The sequence below is a fragment of the Schistocerca serialis genome, chromosome 1 (genome assembly GCF_023864345.2).
Source record: "Schistocerca serialis cubense isolate TAMUIC-IGC-003099 chromosome 1, iqSchSeri2.2, whole genome shotgun sequence".
NCBI classification, from domain to species: Eukaryota; Metazoa; Arthropoda; class Insecta; order Orthoptera; family Acrididae; genus Schistocerca; species Schistocerca serialis.
This window is the reverse complement of record NC_064638.1, coordinates 1,197,825,229-1,197,847,223: the sequence shown is the minus strand read 5'-3', so window position 1 is coordinate 1,197,847,223 and position 21,995 is coordinate 1,197,825,229. Positions and strand designations below refer to the sequence as shown.

The following is a 21,995-nucleotide window of genomic DNA, read 5'->3' as shown; positions in this document are numbered from 1 at the left end:
AAATTAAACGGGAGTTCACTTAGGTGGGTCTTTTTCTACCATTTAACACCTCTCCTATCTCCACTTCTCCAACCTCCGCTTCCTTTATTCCTCGGTGACTAGGTACATTGCCTCTGCACATGTCCCATACAACCACACTTAAAACATTTCACATCCACTGTAAACACTGTTTGCCTCTTGCATACCCCTGTTGCGACGTCTATTTCCTCACATTGAATTGCCAGCTGAATGGCCAAATACAAATCTTTAGGAGTCCCTTCACGCAGTTTCCATCACATACACACCGGTAACCCTCTAAAAAATTCATAAAGTGCCCTTTGCTCAGCCTACTATTTGCTTCATCACTTGGACCCAGCTTGAAAGTATACTCATTAGTTTCACTTATCCTGTCCGCAAATTTCTCCACTGTCTCCCCCTGTCTCTTTGACATTTTACTTAACCTCTCTCTAAAGTATTGAGTGCTATTCTGTTTTTTTGTACATTTGTAAAAGCCCTTCCTTTAACTTCTTTAACTGTCCTGCCTTCCTTAAGGCCTCAGAACACACCTTACATATGTTTTTGCTTCACCCGTTAATCTAATCTTGGCTATGTGTAACAACTGCTCATCAGACCAAACATTCATCACTGCTGAAGCCTCCAAGCCTGCCACAAATGAACGCACATTCTCAGATGCCTTGCCAGAAAATGGAATAATCTAACTCACGGCAGCCGGATCAATCTCCTGCACCCTAGGCAACGACGACTGATCAGATGTGGTTTCCCGCTCGCTTCTAGATATTAATTCATTTCTCAACTGCGTATTGTCCGCTGTCAATTGTGCTACTTCTTCCAACAAAATCCGTACTGCTTTGGGTTCAGACGTACCTCGCATCCCTGACTCTGCCATTGTGTTGCTTTTGTTCACAGTTAGTCCTGAAACAAAACATTTAAGTACAAGAATAACCCAACTCCCTATGCTTCAGTATCATCATACTCGGTAACATACTCAAACCAATACAAAAGTAATTAAATGCCACGAAAAAAATAAAGCTTACTGCCCTTAATACACTAACACTTATTCTGACAAAAAAAATAATAATATGTCTATGCAAAACATTTAAAATGCCCCCCAGGGGGTCCACAACTCTTTTGTGGATACGTGCGTAGCAAGCACGGGACCCCGAGCTAATGTGGCCCTCCTTCCTTTCCAGGCTGCATACCTTCCTTTTCCGCATCCTTTCCTCTCCCCCATATTCGCCCCTCCTCCCCTCACCTCTGGCTCTTTCCTTCCCTTTCTCCCCCTCTGGGAGTATGGTTCGTGCCTACGTCTGGAGACGGACGGTCGTAAATGTAACGCATTTTTCGCCTTCTCTGCTTGTATGTCTTCATCCTTCCTTTGCCCTTGTCTTTTCCTTACCTCTTCTCTTTACCTCTTCTCTTTACCCTTTTCTCCGCTGCAGCATTTGAGACCTCTCCTCTTTCCTTTCCCTTTCTTTGTTTTTCCCTTTCTCTTTCTTCCTCCCTGTGCGTGTCTGAAGGCCGACCCACGCATTTTTGTGCATAGCCGGTGATGGGGTAACGCGTAATTCCCCGCCCCGTTTGTCGGGAGGTGTGACCTGAGGTGTGAACAATCACCTAAGGCGGGAGTGCCCTCAGAGAGGGCCCCCACAAGGGAGGAGCGCGCCATCGGAGACGCCGGTAATCATGGGGGATTCTTCTGCAATGGTTTCCTCACCTTCCACTATGTCTGCTCACAAACGTAAGTTCACTGAGTCTCAGCCACAGACGGTTCTTCCATCGTTGCCACAGTTCCTTGTTGTTTCTCGGTCTGACGAAGGTCACGACTTCTCTACAGTCAACCCTTTCATTATTCAGAAAGGTGTCGACGCAATTGCAGGTCCTGTAAAGTCTTGTTCCAGATTACGGAATGGCACCTTGTTGTTAGAAACAGTCAGTGCCCCCCAGGCACAAAAATTGCTGCGTACTTCACTGCTCCACACCTTCCCTGTCCGGGTTGAAGCGCACCGCACTTTAAATTCCTCGCATGGAGTCGTTTATACACGCTCCCTCGATGGATTGTCTGACGAAGAAATTCAGCACTACCCGTCTGACCAGGGCGTAACGGCTGTTCATAGTTACGAAAAGGGTTGACACGAACATCATTCCAACCTACACTGTCTTCTTGACATTTGACAAAGTTCAACTCCCATCGAAAATCAAAGCAGGCTAGGAGATAATTTCCGTTCGCCCTTACGTCCCAAACCCTACGCGTTGCTATTGGTGTCAGCGGTTCAATCACACCAGCCAGTCCTGTTCCAATCTGGCCAAATGTGTTACGTGTGGCAAGGATGCCCATGAGGGTGCTTGTCCACCTCCATCCCCTCGCTGCATCAACTGTATGGGTGACCACGCTGCTTCCTCTCGAGATTGCCCCATTTTTAAGGACGAAAAGCTCATCCAGGGAATCAGAGTGAAGGGAAAGGTGTCGACCTTTGCTGCTCGAAAATTATTCGCCAGTCGACAGCCCACCGTGCCTCAGACAGGAAAATACAGCACTGTCCTTGCTTCTCCTCGGCCAACAAAGGAGGCGGCCACGCAGACTTGCGACCTCACCTTTAGTGCCACGATCGTCAGATCGGCCAGTGCAAAGATTGCCCGTTCAACCTCACCACTTTCGCCTGCCCACTCTATGGCTCACCCTTCATCGGGTTCTGCTAAATCTCGAGCCCAAAAGTCAGACACCAAGACTTCGAAAAAAAAGCATACTCGTGAAGATTTTTTACATACCCCAATTTCACAACCATCGGTTCCTCATTCATCTAAACATCATATTTCCAAGAAGGCTACAAAGAAACCCAGTTCATCTCCTTCTCCGCCAAGGCGTGTCCCATCTACAGCACCACCTGGCGGAAATCGCCCTCGGCTGTCTTCTGTGTTGCCGAGGCGCAATGCTGGTGGCCGATCAACCGGCCGATCGCTGGTGGCAGGAGCTGCTCCTGAACAACCTATGGATCAGGATCTTCTGCCTTCAGCTGAATGCCATTCCATGCTGTCGGTCGCAAGCTCTGAGCAGTCGTTGAGTTGACGGCAACCTTGGTCACATTCCTCCATTTTCTGTTCACCCTATGTCCATTACCCACTGGAATATCCGCGGCATTCGAGCCAATCAGGATGAATTGTCGCTCCTCTTACGATCCTACTTGCCGGTCATCTTTTGTCTTCAGGAAACAAAGCTGCGTCCCCATGACCGCTTTGTTCTCCCTCATTTTCAGTCCGTCCGATATGATCTCCCCTCTGTTGAAAGCACTCCAGCCCATGGAGGACTCATGATTCTTCTCCATGATACTCTCCATTATCACCCAATCCACTTAAACACTTCCTTCCAAGTTGTCGCCGTCCATCTCTCCCTTTCTGGATACACGTTCTCTCTTTGTACTGTATACATACCATCGTCCACACCAATGGCACGAGCTGATCTCCTTCATCTTCTTGGTCAGCTTCCACCCCCCTATTTGCTGGTTGGGGACTTCAATGCCCACCACCCACTTTGGGGATCTCCACATCCTTGTCCATGTGGCTCACTATTGCTAGACGTCTTCCACCAAGCGGATCTAGTTTGCCTCAACACTGGGGTCCCTACATTTTTGTCTGCCTCTGACAAATGTATCTCATTTGGACCTTGCGGTCGGTACTGTTCCACTAGCTCGGCGCTTCGAATGGTTCGCCCTTGATGATACACACTCGAGTGACCACTTTCCATGTGTCCTTAGACTGCAGCCTCAACTGCCATATATGCGCCCGCGACGCTGGAAGTTTGCCCAAGCCGATTGGACACTTTTTTCGTCTCTAGTGACATTCGATGACCGTCACTTTCCCAGCTTCGACGATGAGGTCACACATATTACCGACGTTATTCTTACAGCTGCGGAACGTTCAATACCACACACCTCTGAATTGCCCCGGTGCCCCCCAGTTCCTTGGTGGAACGAGGCATGCCATGACGCAATACGTGGGCGGCGATGTGCTCTTTGCGTTTTCCGCCACCATCCTACTTTGGCCAACTATATACGCTATAAGCAGTTCCGTGCGCGATGCCGTCGTGTCATCCGCGATAGCAAGAAGGCAGGCTGGAAATTCTTTATTAGCTCATTTAACACCTTCACTCCCTCCTCGGAAGTTTGGAGTCGGCTTCGACGGTTCTCAGGCGCGCCTAGTTTCTCCCCGGTCTCTGGGCTCACTGTCGTGCATGATACATTAGTGGACCCCGGCGCAATTTCTAACTCATTGGGTCAGCACTTTGCTGAGATTTCGAGCTCTTCAAATTACCTGCCAGCGTTTCTCCCGAAGAAACGTGCAGCGGAAGTGCGACATCTTGCTTTCTCCTCTCAAAATCGCGAAAGCTACAATATGGTTTTCTCCATGCGGGAACTCCAACATGCACTCTCTTCTTCTTGCTCCTCCACCCCAGGACCGGATGGTATCCACGTCCAAATGTTGCTCCATTTATCAACCCATAGTCTGCATTACCACCTTCGCCTTTATAATCGAATTTGGACCGACAGTACTTTTCCCAGACGATGGCGGGAAGCTATTGTCATTCCTGTTCCGAAACCTGGAAAGAACAAACATCTCCCCTCTAGCTATCGCCCCATTTCTCTCACGAGTAGTGTCTGTAAGGTTTTGGAGCGTATGGTGAATTACCGTTTGGCTTGGTGGCTAGAATCCCGCAGTCTTTTTAACACCTGCCCAATGCGGATTCCGAAAGCATCGGTCTGCAGTTGACCATCTTGTTGCTCTCTCCACTTATATCATGAACAATTTTCTCCGGAGAGAGCATACGATACCTGTTGGAGGACAGGCATTCTCCACACACTATTCTCTTGGGGCTTTCGAGGTCGGCTGCCCCTTTTTCTTCGCGAATTTGTGGCAGAGCGCACATTTAGGGTGCGGGTGAACACTACTCTCTCCCGTACTTTCTCCCAAGAAAACGGGGTACCCCAGGGCTCCGTGCTGAGTGTTGTACCATTTGCCATTGCCATAAATCCAATTATGGATTGTCTCCTTCCTGGTGTCTCGGGCTCCCTCTTTGTGGACGATTTTGCGATCTACTACAGCTCTCAACGGACCAGCCTTCTTGAATGACGTCTTCAAGGATGTCTCGATCGCCTCCACTCTTGGAGCATCGAAACCGGCTTCCGTTTTTCTCCCAGTAAGACCGTTTGTGTTAATTTTTGGCGACGTAAGGAGTTTCTTCCACCCTCCTTACATCTAGGACCTGTCAACCTTCCGTTTTCAGACGTTGCTAAATTCTTGGGTCTTATGTTTGACAGAAAACTGTGCTGGTCCTCCCACATTTCCTATCTTTCGGCTCGCTGTCTGCGATCCCTCAACACCCTCCGTGTCCTGAATGGTACCTCCTGGGGAGCGGACCGAGTGGTCCTTCTCCACCTCTATCGCGCCTTAGTGCGCTCGAAATTGGACTATGGAAGCAGTCTACTCCTCTGCTCGGCCGTCTATTCTTCGACGTCTCGACTCTATCCACCACCGTGGATTACGTTTAGTGTCTGGAGCTTTTTACACCAGCCCTGTGGAAAGCCTTTATGCTGAGACTGCTGAACCTCCGCTGTCCAATCGGCGAGCAGTCCTTCTGAATCGTTATGCTAGCCATCTGTCTTCCATGCCTACTAATCCAGCCCATGACATTTTTTTAGACACCTCCTTTGATGTAGGGTATGCAGGCCGCCCCTCCTCCCTACTACCACCGGGAGTCCGCTTCCGTCAACTGCTCCATTCTCTTTCCCTCCGCTTTCCTAAAACCTTCTTGGCAACTTGGGGTACAGCACCGCCTTGGCTCCGTCCCCGGATCTGCCTGCTCTGTGACCTTTGTTGATTTCCCAAGGATGGTACCCCTTCACTTGTTTATCGTCGGGCATTTGCTGCTCTATGTGCACAAATGAAGGAAGCCACATTTATTTACACCGATGGCTCAAAAACATCGTTAGGTGTAGGGAGTGCCTATATTGTTGGCGACACCCCAAATCACTTTCGGCTTCCCGACCAGTGTTCGGTTTATACTGCGGAGCTTTACGCTGTTCTCCAGGCTGTCCACTACATCCGCCGCCATCAGCGGATACAGTATGTTATCTGTCTTTTTAGCCATCGACATCTTTTAAGCGGCGATCCTCCCCCCCACTGTCCCCACTGCTCTCAGCTGTGGACAGTAAGACACCTTTTAATTGAGTGCCCCTATTTTAATCCATTACGCTCCCGTCTACAGCTGTCGCCTGATATATCGTCGATTTTAGCAGATGACACGCGCTCAGCCGATCGTGTTCTTGAGTTTATTAGTGCCAGTGAAATGACGTCAGTTATTTGAAGCTTTTTTTAGGGGACAACCAACCCCTTTCTGTAGTGGATTTTTAAGCCTTCCTTTTGCTTTTAGTTTCCCTTCCTTTTGCTTTTAGTTTCCCTTCCTTTTGCTTTTAGTTTCCCTTCCTTTTGCTTTTAGTTTCCCTTCCTTTTGCTTTTAGTTTCCCTTCCTTTTGCTTTTAGTTTCCCTTCCTTTTGCTTTTAGTTTCCCTTCCTTTTGCTTTTAGTTTCCCTTCCTTTTGCTTTTAGTTTCCCTTCCTTTTGCTTTTAGTTTCCCTTCCTTTTGCTTTTAGTTTCCCTTCCTTTTGCTTTTAGTTTCCCTTCCTTTTGCTTTTAGTTTCCCTTCCTTTTGCTTTTAGTTTCCCTTCCTTTTGCTTTTAGTTTCCCTTCCTTTTGCTTTTAGTTTCCCTTCCTTTTGCTTTTAGTTTCCCTTCCTTTTGCTTTTAGTTTCCCTTCCTTTTGCTTTTAGTTTCCCTTCCTTTTGCTTTTAGTTTCCCTTCCTTTTGCTTTTAGTTTCCCTTCCTTTTGCTTTTAGTTTCCCTTCCTTTTGCTTTTAGTTTCCCTTCCTTTTGCTTTTAGTTTCCCTTCCTTTTGCTTTTAGTTTCTCCAATTTTATGACTTTCGTTCCCATTGCTGCTGGTTTCCATTTTCAGTTTTTTACTGTTTCCTAAGTCACGGACCGGGCGCTAATGACCATAACAGTTTTGAGCCCTAAAAAAAAAAAATCTACAATGGCCTGCCATGAGCCATACTCAAAAACAGAAAAAGGCAAGGAAATGTCCAATACTCAAAAGAAAACTGGTCAAAACTCACCACATCTTGTGAATGTAATGCGGGCATTGGGGTCGAACGTTGTACTGGACAGACAATGTCTGCTATTCTGTAACTAAATATAGTGGCAACTTTTGCCACAAATGTAACAGCAACACCAAATGTAGTGTGAAGAGGTAGAAGGCACCATATTAAGACTCGTCTGAACTTTCCAAGTGCTTCATTGTTTCCAACTAGAGCGTTGCGTTCCTCTTGGTCTGCGTCACCGGGTCCTGCAATGGTGAGGACACCACTTCACAATGTGTGTTGGCTTTGTATGCCAGTGGAGTAACGGCATCATCAGGGTGGCGGCAATCGACTCAGCGGTCTGCGTCCCTGCCGACTCGGCATCGTCGCCAGCATGGCTGAGATCGCGACAAGCGCCCACAACCTGGCCTCAGCATGCCTCCGGTGTGTGTTGGAAGCCAGGACATCTGCCCATGTTAGCGAGCCGTGTAGTGTCTTGCCACTGGCTGGCTACATACCCCGCATCAACCTCAGATGGTTGAACCAGCGACCCGCCTTGGACTGGAATGCTGGTGCCCCCATCTGTTGCTGGGTGTAGCTGGTGTGGTGACATGCCCTGCCATCCAGGAGCGCTGCCACACTTGAATGAATCCTGTTAGAAACCCGCATCTATTTGTAAGTGGCTGTGTGCCTTTGTTTTGCCATATGCGCCCCTTCATGTCATGTAATCATAACACACTAGGTTGGCCAGTGGGCCCCTTCTGCCTGTGATTTGTGGCATGCAAAACCACTATGTATATTCTTTCAGCAATTTGATAGCCCTGTGGCCTCTATCCTACTTGGCAAATGTTGGTATGTGTAACTCGCTGCAATCCGGTCCACACTTGGCTGTAGCTTGTGCTCAGAATGTTGCACAAAACTAACTTTCCCTATCCTAAACGGTGGTGCTGCTAAAATACATTGATGTATCCAATATTTCTACCAAAAGTGATCCAAGAATAAAAAATAAGTAAATAAATAACTAATGGGATAGCCATGTACAGCTTATTTCTACTCTGGGCTAGATACTTTGTCAGCCTGCTTGGCACCATGTATCTGCCCCTAACATTTGCAAACCAGTGAGTTGCTAAATTTCAACGCTTTGCTTTCACATTTTGTCAAAGCTGCCACTCCTTTCCCTACTCATTGTCGATAAATTTAACGAGGTTCACAGCAAGCTGTTGCAGCTACTCACAAATGCAGTATCTGTGATCATTTTCTGTGCTTGCACTGTGGAGGTAATAATGTGAACTGGAAAGTGGCTGTACGTAATTTTGTCATCTGGGCCTAGGGTTTGCTTTGTCTAGTAGTAATAAATTCCTCATCCACCCCCAACGAATAGAAATATATCTTAGTGATGTTATGTATCAGTTTTAATCTTTTTAATAACCATAACAACTTAATGTGGACAATCATAAAAATTAGCCTTTCCAAAAACTGTGTTGAATTGAAATAATCTTGTGGTTATAAAAGTTTGCTGTGCACCCTGAAAAATTAAAAACTAATTTAAAGCTTTTCTTTCAATCATAGTTCAGTTGAAAAAGAAGTTAAGAAAAAGAAAACAAAATGCACGACTGAGGAAGCTGTTGCAACCAAAGAATGCCATGATGGTTCTGCGTGAACTGAAAGCTGGAATAAACTTTACATTTCAGGAGCATACAAATGCTCTAACACAAACTATGTTTGTTGTTAGTGCTGAGGTTAGTATTTACTTTTTATATATCCAATGCCAACATACTTGACTTACACTTTTTTAATTAAATATAGTGCAGCTATAAGATTATATATGTGCTAACAATAATGTGGTTTATTTCGTATGGTGGTTTTTTGATTTGTACGTACAACAAATGTGAATGGAAAAATTTTCAGCTTAGGAGGAAGAAAATTGAACAAGAAGCAAAAGTTAATAGTATAAAAATAAAATAAACTGAATAAGTCAAACCTTTGGTATAATGTTACAGTATTGTCAGAAAACTAATATTGTAATTCTTAAAATTACAAAAGACTACACCTGTGTCTTACATAAACCAAAATGGATCATCTTGGTTGTTGGTTAAGTGTGTCCCAGTAGTGTCCTAGATATTAATATGAAACTAATAGAACTTCTTTATATGGTTCTGACAGAAATCACCAGCGAGTTATTAATGTCTTTGTGAAGCAGGTAATGCTGTTGACCTACTTTATCAGTGAAGTGCAACTGCAATTTGCAGTTCAGTTAATAAAATAGTCTGAAGCGGGAACGTGTGGTATCCCCGCTTACAGTCGCTCATGTGCAGTGAACCGGCATTTATCGCCGCGCCCACGCACTATGCTCATGGGAGAGGCTTTGTGGCAATAAATGACTAAAGCGGTTTCTGGACAGGACACATTTATTTTTCCTGCCGTTACAATAAATGACAAATAATATACTTCGCTAATGTCCGCCTATATAGGCGCGTTGCACCGGCGGCACGGCTCGGTCACCGATCCCGGAGGGTGTACACTCCAGTGACGAGCCGTGGCGCGACCGCGTGGACCGAGCGAGACAAAAGGCCGCGTCACAGAATGTTCTGCTCTTGGCGCGACCGGAGGCGCCGTAACGTCCACGAAGAAACGAAAGACAATTTAACGGCGACTGCGTTTACGCCCGCGCGTACGCATTTACGGCGGAGTCACGTTGACTCGACGCACGTGGTCCGCGGCGGAAGAACTGGGGAGACGTGTGTCGCGTCGCGTCGACTAGCTCGCACTGGTGGCAGCTTTGTTCGTGTGCGGTCCGGTGTGCGACGCACCGTTGCCGAAATTCGGCGTAACGGTACAGCTGCCCCTACTTGTGTCGGCAGTGCCGTAGTTCAGCCCTTCGTGCGTTGGACGGTGCTGCCGCCACACAGATCCCCCCTTGGAGAGCGGAGCTCCGTAGCTGCGAAAACGCGGCGATCGTTCGGTGGCGTGCGTGTGTTTAAAAGTTCGTGCACTGCGTGATGGCAGTGCGGCAGCTTTGGCGGGGGTCGGTCGGCGTCGGAAGGGCGGCGGCCCGTGACGTCAGCGCGCCGGACCGGCGAGCGTGCGGTGGGCGTTACCTAACTGGCGGCATGTGACAGCGGCAGCAGGCACTGGCTGCGACTGTCCGTAGCGATGTGCGTGAAGGCGTGCGTTGCAGGTCGTTGGTGGTGACGTCTCGAAGGCGCTTGCACGAGTGCGGTACCGTCGGAACTCGAACGCGGGTCCGGGGGCTACTACGGACAAGCCGGGCGGTGTGGTGCGCGGTGTCCGGAGCTCGACGGAGAAGCGAATGAGGTAAGCAGGCGCGGATGCCGATCCGGCCTCAACGCCCGACGCGGCGGAGGCAAAAGACGCGAACGCGGGTCCAGGAGCTGTGACGAACGCTCGACTGGAGTTACCGGCCGAAGGCACTTGCAGCTGGAGGTCGGGTCTCTACAGCGGACGGCGGCTCGTGGGCGCCGAATTCTGACGGCGTTCGGCGGCTCAGACGCGTGATTGCCGGTTTGGGTGTCGTGGCGCGCTGGTGACGCAGCACGGCCGTTTGAATCAGACGCGGCGGCCGGCGCGCGTGACGTAGTCCGCTGGCGGCTGTGGTGGGGGCGACCGGTGCGCCTGTGGTGGGCGCGGTCCGGGCGGCCGTACCGGCTGCCTGGGCGTGGTGGAGGGAGGCGCACGTGGCGGCGCGATGACAGCAGGCTGCAGCTGTGCGTCACCGGCGGCTCCGGGTGCCGGTTCCGTCTGACCGCTGGCAGAGGGAGTGTCGTCCGTGAACAGATCTTCTGCCGGGTCGAAGAAATGCGTGGCTGATGGAGCGGGCAAGACGTAGGCTGGTTTGACGCGGTCGACTGACACTGTCGACGGCTTTCCGTTGCACTCGAGGACCAGCGTTTTGTCTCCTCGGGCGATCACGCGGTGCGGCCCACTGTAGGGCGGTCGGAGAGGTGGCCGTACTGCGTCGGTACACAACATGACGTGCGTGCAGCGCTGCAGGTCGGCGTGGACGAATATCTTCCCGGTGCCGTGCCGCGTCGGTGCGTGCGCTCGGAGGCCGGCCATGTGACTGCGCAGACGTTCCGCCAGAGTGGGTGCCACGGCGTCGCGTGGGAGACTTGCATCTTCGACAAAATCGCCCGGGATTGTCAGAGATTGCCCGTAAACGAGGTCGGCAGGTGACGCGCCGATCTCCTCCTTCGGCGTGACTCGCAGGCCGAGCAGCACCAGTGGGAGCGCCTCTGGCCATGAGGTGTCGTGGCAGGTTAGAGCGGCTTTGAGAGTCCTGTGGAACCGTTCGACCATGCCATTCGACGCCGGATGGTAGCTGGTTGTCCTGTGTAACTGGGTGCCACACAGTCTGGCGACGTGCGTGAACAACGCGCAGTCAAACTGGCGGCCGCGATCAGTTGTCACGTGACTGGGACATCCGAAGCGTGCCACCCAGGTGTCGACGAATGCGGTGGCGACGGTCTCGGCTGTGACGTCCGCGACGGGCGTTGCTTCCGGCCAGCGAGTGAAGCGGTCCACCATAGTTAGGAGGTACCGCTTGCCTTGTGAGAGAGGAAGCGGGCCGACGAGGTCCACGTGGACGTGTGCAAATCGGCGTGTCGCGTCCGGGAAGGTGCCCACGGGTGCGTGGGTGTGCCTCACGACTTTGGCGCGCTGACATGCGGTGCAAGTGCGCGCCCATTCGCGACAGTCCTTCCGAAGCCCGGGCCAGACGAAACGCGCAGCCACGAGCGTCGCAGTGGTGTTGGTGCCGGGGTGTGACAGTCCGTGGACACGGTCGAAGGCACTGCGTCGGAATTTCTCCGGGAGAAACGGTCGGTGCATGCCGGTTGAGGTGTCACACCAAATCTTCCGTGCGGAGCCGGGGACAGGCACCAGCTCCAGTTGCAGGCCGCTGGAAGTGTCGTGACGGAATCGGTGTAGTTCTTCGTCACTCTCCTGTACTTGGGCCACGTCCTCAAAGTTCACAGGGGGTGAAATAACGGCACACGCTCGGGACAAACAATCGGCGACGATATTGTCTATCCCCGAAATGTGTCGAATGTCAGTCGTGAATTGCGACACGTACTCTAACTGCTGGAGTTGGCGCGGTGAACACTTAGTGTGGTTGTTCTCGAACGCGTGGGTAATGGGTTTGTGATCGGTGAAAATGATGAACTGTCGGGCTTCTATGGACGGTCGGAAGTATTTCACCGCCGCGTACACCGCAAGCAACTCTCGGTCATAAGCGCTCCAAGCACGTTGCGAATCGGAAAGCTTTTTGGAGAAAAAACCGAGAGGCTGCCAACTCCCGCCGACGCGCTGTTGTAACTCCGCGCCGATGGCGGCCTGGCTGGCGTCCACGACTACAGCTAAGTCCGCGTCATGTACCGGGTGCGCGAGCAGCGTCGCTTCCACGAGATTCCTTTTTGAGTCCGTGAAGCTCTGCTCCATTGCGTCTGTTCAATTCACGAGGGTCTTCCCTTTAGAGATAGGACCTTGTAACGCCTTAGTCAGCGGCTCTTGCACCGCTGCGGCGTTGGGCAGGTGTCGACGATAAAAGTTCAACATGCCGAGGTAGCGTCGTAATTCTTTGTGCGTCTGCGGACGCGGCATGTTCTGTATTGCCTTAACTTTCTCCGGTAGCGGTGTCGATCCGGTGGGCGTAATTAAATGGCCGAGGAACTCAATTTCCGTCACGCCGAACTCGCATTTAGCGGGGTTAATGACGATGTCGGCTTCACTCAGGCGCTGAAAGATGGTCGTTAAGTGGCGGCGGTGGAGTTCGGGCGACTTGGAATACACCAAGATGTCGTCGAGGTACGCGAAGCAAAATGGCAAGCCTCGCAAGACGCCGTCCAGGAACCGCTGCCAAGTCTGGGCAGCATTCCGAAGACCGAAAGTCATAAACAGGCTTTCGAAAAGCCCAAAGGGCGTTACGATGGCTGTTTTTTCGATGTCTTCGGGCGCCACCGGAATTTGGGTGTACGCCTTTGCACAGTCAATCTTGCTGAACACCGCGCAGCCCGCCAAGGCGTAGCTGAAGTCTTGAAGGTGTGGGACCGGGTATCGGTCCGGCACCGTTCGCGAATTAAGGGCGCGATAGTCCCCACACGGGCGCCACGAATTGTCTTTCTTGGGCACTAAATGCAACGCCGATGACCATGGGCTGCTCGATGGTCGCACGATGCCTTGCCGCAGCATGGCCTCGAACTCTGCCTTTGCTGCTGCGAGTCTGTCCGGCGCGAGTCGACGTGGGCGACACGATGTGGGGGGTCCGGGTGTGGTTATTATGTGGTGCACCGTCGAATGTTTGATGTCTCTCGGTGCACCGGCTGGGCGGGTGAGGTCGGGGAATTGTTCCAGAATGTCAGCGTACGGTCCGGGGCACTTCACGGGTTTAACGCTGTAGTATGCAGCCTGCCGGCGCTGTCCCGCTATCTTTAACTTAGTCGTGGCGTCGATGAGCTGGCCGTTTGCGATGTCGGCTAGTAGCCCGTAGTGGCCGAGAAAGTCTGCGCCCAGGATCGGCTCATTGACGTCGGCCACGGTAAAAGTCCACGAGAACGTGCGCCGTAGGCCCAGATCTATATTGCGGCTGTGTGTGCCGTAAGTTTTAATCGTGGAGTTGTTCGCCGCTGTAAGGCAGAGTGCCTCGGCCCGCCTGCGGTCTCGTAACATAGAACGGGGGAAGATCGAGAGGTCCGAACCCGTGTCGACGAGGTACCTCACGCCTGCCCCCCGTTCCGCAACAAACAGACGCTTCGATATCATATTGCAGCCGGGTGCGCCTAGGTCCGGTCGCAGCTGGCGTTTGGGTGCGAGCAAGGAGCGCGGCACCTGGTTGCTTCGTTGCCGAAGCGGGCGTGGTACCAGCAGTAGCCGCTTTGTGCGTGCTGTGACGTCGGCGGGGTACCGTTGGAGTGGCTGTTGCTGCGTTGCCGGCTGCGCGAGCCACGCCGCCTATCGCCCGGTCTGCTGCCGCTGCGGCGCGTGCTGCCCTCTTGCTGCGAGCGCGCCAACCGGTCGACTTGCGTCGAGAGAGCTGCCACCTGTGCCATCAAGTTTTGCACTAGCTGGTGCAGGTCGGCATCCGATGCGGGTGCGGGAGGCGCTGGCCGCCACGGAGGTGGGGGGACGGAGTCGTAAGCTGCCGCAGCCGCGGTGCTAGGCGCCGTTGTCAGCGCGTCGTGCACCCTGTCGGCCAAGTTAGCGACGGCGTCCAGCTGCATCTCCGTCTGTGCGGCTATCACCGCCTGCACCTGAGCTGGGAGGCTGCGCACCCAGATAGTGCGCAACAGCGAATCTGGCACCATATCGGACTGCGCGAGGCTCCGCAAGTGGCGCAGGAATTGCGAGGGCCTCCGATCGCCGCATTCCTCTTGCCGCAGCAGTTGGTGCACACGCTGTTCCTCTGACGACGAAATCCGCCGGATCAGCTCTTCCTTGAGCCGTTTGTAGCTCGACTGCGTCGGTGGGGCGGTGATTATATCCCGCACTTCGGCCGCATAGTTCTGGTCCAGCTGGCTCACCACGTGCCCGAATTTCGCCAGGTCGCAGGTCACGTGGTTGCTCATAAATACCGCCTCAACCTGGCTGAACCACATCACGGGGTCGCGCGGCCAAAAGGGAGGCAGCCTGATCAATGCCCGTCCAGCGCTTGTCGGCGTTCCGGCGGTCGTAGGAGGCGTCGGTGTGGCGGGGATTTGCGCGCTAACGTTGTCCGGAGCTGTCTGCGGCTGCGCGGCGTCCGCGCGTGTAGTCCGTGCCTGTAGCTCATTCTCTAGCCTCGTGTTGCGTGCGAGCAGTTCTTCGACGGTCTTTCGCAACTCCTCTAGTGTCGCCATCTTAGTTCAGAGTCGAATTCTCGTACAAGAGGAAAGCACACAGTGAAAATAACACAAGGGAAACACACGAAAAGAAAAAAATAACACTAAGCAGTCCGCGATCAAAATATACGCACACAAAAAAAATACAAAAAAAGTTAGTTAAAAAAAAAATTACTTCGGAGCACTGTTCAGCGCGGGCGTATGCGCGCAAGCCTACTCGCGGTTCCACGTCTCTCGTACCGACGAACGTTTGTCACCACGTGTTTTTTAGCCTCAGATCACGTCGGGGTCACCAGTGATGCGAGAACGTGTGGTATCCCCGCTTACAGTCGCTCATGTGCAGTGAACCGGCATTTATCGCCGCGCCCACGCACTATGCTCATGGGAGAGGCTTTGTGGCAATAAATGACTAAAGCGGTTTCTGGACAGGACACATTTATTTTTCCTGCCGTTACAATAAATGACAAATAATGTACTTCGCTAATGTCCGCCTATATAGGCGCGTTGCACCGGCGGCACGGCTCGGTCACCGATCCCGGAGGGTGTACACTCCAGTGACGAGCCGTGGCGCGACCGCATGGACCGAGCGAGACAAAAGGCCGCGTCACAGAATGTTCTGCTCTTGGCGCGACCGGAGGCGCCGTAACGTCCGCGAAGAAACGAAAGACAATTTAACGGCGACTGCGTTTACGCCCGCGCGTACGCATTTACGGCGGAGTCACGTTGACTCGACGCACGTGGTCCGCGGCGGAAGAACTGGGGAGACGTGTGTCGCGTCGCGTCGACTAGCTCGCACTGGTGGCAGCTTTGTTCGCGTGCGGTCCGGTGTGCGACGCACCGTTGCCGAAATTCGGCGTAACGGTACAGCTGCCCCTACTTGTGTCGGCAGTGCCGTAGTTCAGCCCTTCGTGCGTTGGACGGTGCTGCCGCCACAAGTCCATAGGTATACTGCCACTTGCTGCTGTCCAAAGGACATAATGTTTTGATGACTGAGCCTGATGAGTTACATGATAAACTGCTGAAATGTTGTGTCCCTTGGACACCAACAACTGGCAAAACAACTGTGGATTGTTTCGTTACAAATATTCTATGAGAAACTGAAGAACACCAGTTCAGTTAGTTGTACTATTCAGGTTAGTTTGTTTCATTTAACCTGCTGTTAACTTCTACTGTCATTAAAAGACACTTTGAAAAAATAGCAATTAAAATTGTGCCATTTCCATAATGTTAGACTGTCCACAGTATAATGCAATATATATTCATTAATATGCAGGACGATTATAATTAAAGTTAAACTTTCAAACCACTGTAGAAATAACACCATTTCTCAGAATGACATGAAATTGCAACAGACTATTATTGGAGAAGGGGGAAAATGTATGCCAGAAGAAAAATAAATAATTACAAAATGCAGCAATAGGTGGCACTGTAAGCATCATAATTTAATAGTGGTTGACTACAAATGACAAATGATTCATACAACAATGCCTAAGGTGTATGTCTGACACCAAACTAACTTCACTATACAGTGTGCATTGGTGTACAGGTGTGATACTGTTAGTTATGTAAGCCCATCCACCACCCCAAGGTCATATCATATTGGATGGGAAAAACTGGTTTTTAACTGTCCTGAGGCCAAAAACCACATAAAAAGCATAAATCAAAATCAGATTGGATTATTAATTTCAGAGCTACTGGTGCAAAACATGCTCAATATGCTGTCCACCGTTTTTCTGCAACAAGTTGAAATCAAGAAACAGTATGTTCCACAATTGATCGAAGTGTTTCTGGGGTCACATTCAGAATGTTGCACAATGCATGCCTTCAATGCAGCTAAGTTTGCAATCAGAACACTGAACACAACATCTTTCAGATAGCCCCACAGCCAGAAGTCACATGGATTAAGATCAGGTGATCGGGATGGCCAGGCTGTAGGGAAATGGTGGCTGAGAATTCTAGCATTTCCGAAATGGCACTTCAGCAGTTGCTTCATTGGATTTGCAATGTGCGGAGTTGTGCTGTCTTGCATAAAAATGATCCTATCCACACACCAAGCTGTTGGAGAGCTAGAATGACGTGGTTGTGCAAAACACACTCATAGTGCTTACCAGTTACATTACAGGTAACAGAACTGGAAGCACCTGTCTCTCTGAAAAAATATGGCCCTATGATAAAAGATGCCGTAAACCTGCACCACGCAGTGACCTTTTCGGGATGAAGTGATACTGGTATGAACCAGTTGCTCATATTCAACAATTCTGTGTATTGCCATATCCTGTCAGATGGAAGTGGGCTTTCTCTATCCACAAAATCTTCCATGGCCAATCATTGTCCACTTCCATGCAAGCAAGAAATTTTAAAGCAAAGGTCTTTCTTGCTGGTAGGTCAACAGGAAAAACAATTGGTGCACATGCATAATTTTCAGTGGATAGCAAAGAAGGATGTTTCATAAGATTTTATGCACTGTGCTCATAGGCATGTCCAATGTTCAGGCAATTCTCCATGCACTACACGTTTGCACACCACCACTCATCTCCTCATGAATTGCTGTGGCCACTGCTTCCACTGACGTTGAATCAGTTCATTTTCTCCCTCTACCAGGTTGCACACCAAAAGAACCAGTCTTTTTTAATTTCTGAATCATTTTCTCCAGACCCACAGCAGTCATCAGACCAATGTCTTTCTTCAAACCCTTAAGTGTCCAGAACTTCTGCAGTGTGACGTGTGCAGACATCGTTCGTGTAATACAGCTATACAAACAGAGTGCGGTCCTGCATTGAGACAATCATTGCAAACTTCACAGACGTGAAAGGAGGAAAAGCCGTGTATCCTGCATGTTTATAACAACTCCAATGGGTCGTGCACATAACAGGTGTTTTCATTTATGTATTCTGACACACACAGCATCATCTACTGATCAATTTTCACACTATTTTTTTTTCTTCTGCCATAATTTTCCCCCTTCTCCGATAATATTCTGTTGAAATTTGACGTCATTCTGACCAGTGGTGTTATTTCTACAGCATTTTGAAAGTTTAACTTTAATTGTAATCACCCTGTATATCACTCAGCCATGTGTGTCTGGCAGTATTCTAAAATTTATTTTGCAGGTGGATGGGAAGGTGTATGTAGGTGGAGGTTTATCCAAATCAATAGCTAAGCAAAATGCTGCTGAAAAAGCTCTAAAAGACTTACTTTTGGAAAGAATGTCTGATGCAGCAGTGAAAACACAGAAATGGCATAATGCAGAAGTTGTTGAACCCATGCAGCAGGAAGTGAACAATGCAGCTGGCAGTGGTGTTTCTGATGATGGAAGTATCGCTGAAAGTGCACAAGCATTGGGAAAGCCACCAGTCCCAGAGGATGATGTGCCATGGGGAAATGTGGCTTCATTTGCCCTGTACAAGTTATTTACTGAATGGCAGAGTCAAGGTACACATGTACCTCTTCCTTTTTGTAAACAGAAACCAGTTTTGCCACCTCCAGCAAGGGTGGATGCAGTGGCAGCAGCTGGACAGGTATATTACACATAACACTACCTAGCACGCTGCTTTCTTCCTTTTCAGCTTTATCCTGGAAGTTTGCTGATCTGCTGTGAGTAATGAATTGCCAGACGTTTTGTAAATCTGATGTTTGAAAAACATTTTCCAGTGCCTGTGTATAATCTTAATGTCAGTTACAGCCTCTGGTTCTGGCAGCACATTCTCCCATGAAAAAAATTCCAGAAAACCCAACTGGTTGTCATCCTGTTCTCTTATTACATCATTTAAAACCAGGAATACAGTTCACTGAAGCTAGGCAGGAACACACACATCTAGATGAGAGATTTACAATGTCAGTAACTGTTGATGGGAAGACTTACAGTGGTGTGGGTAAGTAATAGATTGTTCAAGTTTATATTCCTAAAATTTGATAAGATTTTATTGTTGACATAGCAATGGAAATTTAATTGCTGAGTATTAATATAATGTTTGTCCACAGGTAAAACCAAAAAGGAGGCAAAGAAAGCAGCAGCTATTGCATGTCTTGCTGGATCATTCAAGATATGCTACTAACTCATTCTGACAGTAAACAATATTGTTTGGACATAATGCATTTCTCACATGGAATTTCTGATCTGTAGTAAAGACTTGGTTATATCTGTAGTAATATTGACTTTGAAACCTGTTTCCAACAATCACTGAAGTCTTAAGGCAGTAAATTAGCTGTAATTCACTTTCACTTCATCTATTAATGACAGTATACCATTGTTGGCCAGGGTATAACTAAATAATTTCTTATCTGATAGTAAGAGATCACATATTATAACATTTTCTGCAATACATGAAAGATTTGTTTATGGTTTTCCTTGGTGTTGCACATTTGTGTGTATTAGGCTGGTCTTTTACATGAAGTCTTCATTACTTATGACAAACCTTAAGCTATGTTCTTAGCTGTAGATGAGCTACAGCTGTATTTCCTTTCTATGAATTAAAGTATATCCTCTGTATTTTTGTGACTGCTGCATTATGTACATGAAATACCAAATGTACCTTCCAAATGAGAGATATAGAAGCAAATTGTTCTGTGCGATTAAATAATAAAATATCCTTGAACACTGCATATTTGTTGATTTGCAAATGAACACATTTTTTAGTGGGAAATCCATTGGATCAAGCCTCATATGGACTGCATTTAATATACCCACCCAGCTCACTTAAATATTTACTTATTTGTATTTACCTGCACCACAAAATTTCCATTACATTACAGTTATATGGCCAGTGCACTGTTGTTTAATCTTTCCATAAGCCTCATTAATAGCTTGCAGGCAAACCTCCACATACTGATACAATATTTTACTATTTTACTATTGTACATCTGCAAGCAGTAAAAACCTAACCACAAAGTTCACAGTTCTTGAAGAATAGAAAGGTATGTATGGAGCAGACACTGTCATTGTTTTAACACAAAGCCTAATTGTGTAACACTTATTTCACAGTTAAGCTGAAGCAATGTTGTTCTAACCAACACAGGTTTCTTGTCTGAAACTCAGCCATGGACTGTCTGTCTCAGGACAAAAAATTGGGCCCTTATATACCCTCACAATAATTTTCTTCTTCTAAAAGAGTTAGTCTGAATTATTTGTTTAAATGATGAAATTAACATATATCATTATGCAGACAATACTTTTGACAAAACTGTTAATTACTTTGGCATTAATTAAGAGCTGGCTTTGCTAACATGTTTTCGAATACCCAAATAGATCCATTAAGAATACTATTAGTTGTTCCTCCAAATGTTTATAATTAGTACTGAATTTATATTTGTTTATACACCAACAATAGAATTTAAGTTACAAAACAGTTACTGATTTCACCCTATAAATAAAGATACTAACTAGGAATAGTCAAAATAAATTAGAAAATCAATTACATACATAAAACTAAGCTCAAAATTAGATCTGGTGTTATACTCTTTAAAACTGAGGGCCAACCTTCCTTTTATGAAAATGCAGATTATACTCACATATACTGATAGTGATTAGTTATGAACAAAATGAATTTTAAGGAGGAAGATGGCAAAACAAGAGGGGAAGTAAAAAATATCCCAGCTTGCTTCATCACAGTGGTTCAGATCCTCTGCTCTTATAGTGGTACTTTTTATTTGAACACATAGTCTGTTCATGGCATGATCAGGTACATATTCCATAGCAGTCTGTCTACCAAAGAAATTACGTGGTTATTATAAATCAGTGAAGTGATATCATAGATTTGGTGTAACTACAGGATGGTGAGTCATAAATACAACTGCTTTTGTGGTGTATGGCTGGCTGGTGAGGCCAGCTGCTGTGTGCGCAGCACAGGTCCACAGCAAATTTAGTAAGGTTTTTAGTGTCAGTTACTTCTAGCATACATAACAAAAACACTTAAAGTGAATTACTCATGTAATATTAAGCAAGGAGATGCTGGAACTGCCTCCCTTAATTGTTCCAGCATTACTGACACCTCTTTAGGAAATTGCTTGTCACACTCTGCAGTTCCATCTGAGTAATGGCAGCAATTTTTGACAAATGTTATTTTCAGATTCATCTTACATGTGTGGATTTGATTTGTACCCTATTTTAATGTCCCGCACAAATAAAAATCACATTGGGTTAAATTGGGGGAATGAGGAATCCATATGTTAGAGTTAACTATACTTTGAAATACTTCATGAGTTTCTTTTAATACAAAATTGGCTGTATGTGCCACTGCAGAGTCCTGGTGAATGTCACAACAGCACTTTCTCTCCATGAAATGGCAAAAAAAAGCCACAGAATGCTTTCCACATATCTCTCATGGTTAACTGCTTCCTGGAAAAAAGGCCTGTTATTCTCTCACTACTAACAGTGTACCACACTCCTATTATTTGCTCATTCAGGGATGCCTTGTGTACTACACTACACTTTTCAGAACTCCAATAATGGTTATTTTGTGAATTAAATTATCCACTTAGGTGGAACCATGATTCACCTGAAAAGAAGTACGTAAGGGTCAATTTCTCAATTGTGCACTCTATTCAAAATCCATTCACAAAACTGTGACCTTTCTGCAGACTCGCCCAGTTCAGTCCTTGCACTGCAGTTATTTTTTAGGGCTAGAACTACAGTGACATCGCAGCCATTTGAACAAAGCCACAAGAAATTAATATTTTCTGTGAAAGATGTCAAACTGATTTTCTAAGAAGACCCTGTGGTGTTGAGAGCTAGAATATATGCATGGTCTTCATTGCCTGATGTTAAATGTGACTAATAGGAGTGTCTTTATTTGGTTATGTTTTCACCTTGGCATTTTGGCTATATTTTGGACTTCCAAACGTTTCACTCTTTTCACTTTTTGAACACCATTTCCCCTCACCTCTTTTCGCTTTTAAATTCTGGTGCCCATTTTGTGTTTGACCTCCACTTCCCAAATTTTACAGAGTGCATGCCATTTGGGGAAGTACATCTTACTGTGGTGCATTAACTCTCCACTGTGCACTGTTACCTTTTGCACCTACCAGTCGAGTTGATCTACC

At 48.0% G+C, this 21,995-nt stretch overlaps 1 protein-coding gene across 1 annotated transcript in view; it reads left to right on the top strand.

Moving 5' to 3' along the window:
* LOC126456537 (double-stranded RNA-specific editase 1-like) overlaps window positions 1-19,132 on the top strand; it is a 74,944-nt gene extending 55,812 nt beyond the window's left edge. The window contains exons 4-7 of the mRNA XM_050092288.1: window positions 8,695-8,864; window positions 18,068-18,448; window positions 18,640-18,829; window positions 18,939-19,132. Coding sequence (XP_049948245.1) covers window positions 8,695-8,864; window positions 18,068-18,448; window positions 18,640-18,829; window positions 18,939-19,012 — 815 coding nt within the window. The 3' untranslated portion in view covers window positions 19,013-19,132. The remainder of the gene's footprint in view (window positions 1-8,694; window positions 8,865-18,067; window positions 18,449-18,639; window positions 18,830-18,938) is intronic.
* Window positions 19,133-21,995: the final 2,863 nt, after the last annotated feature.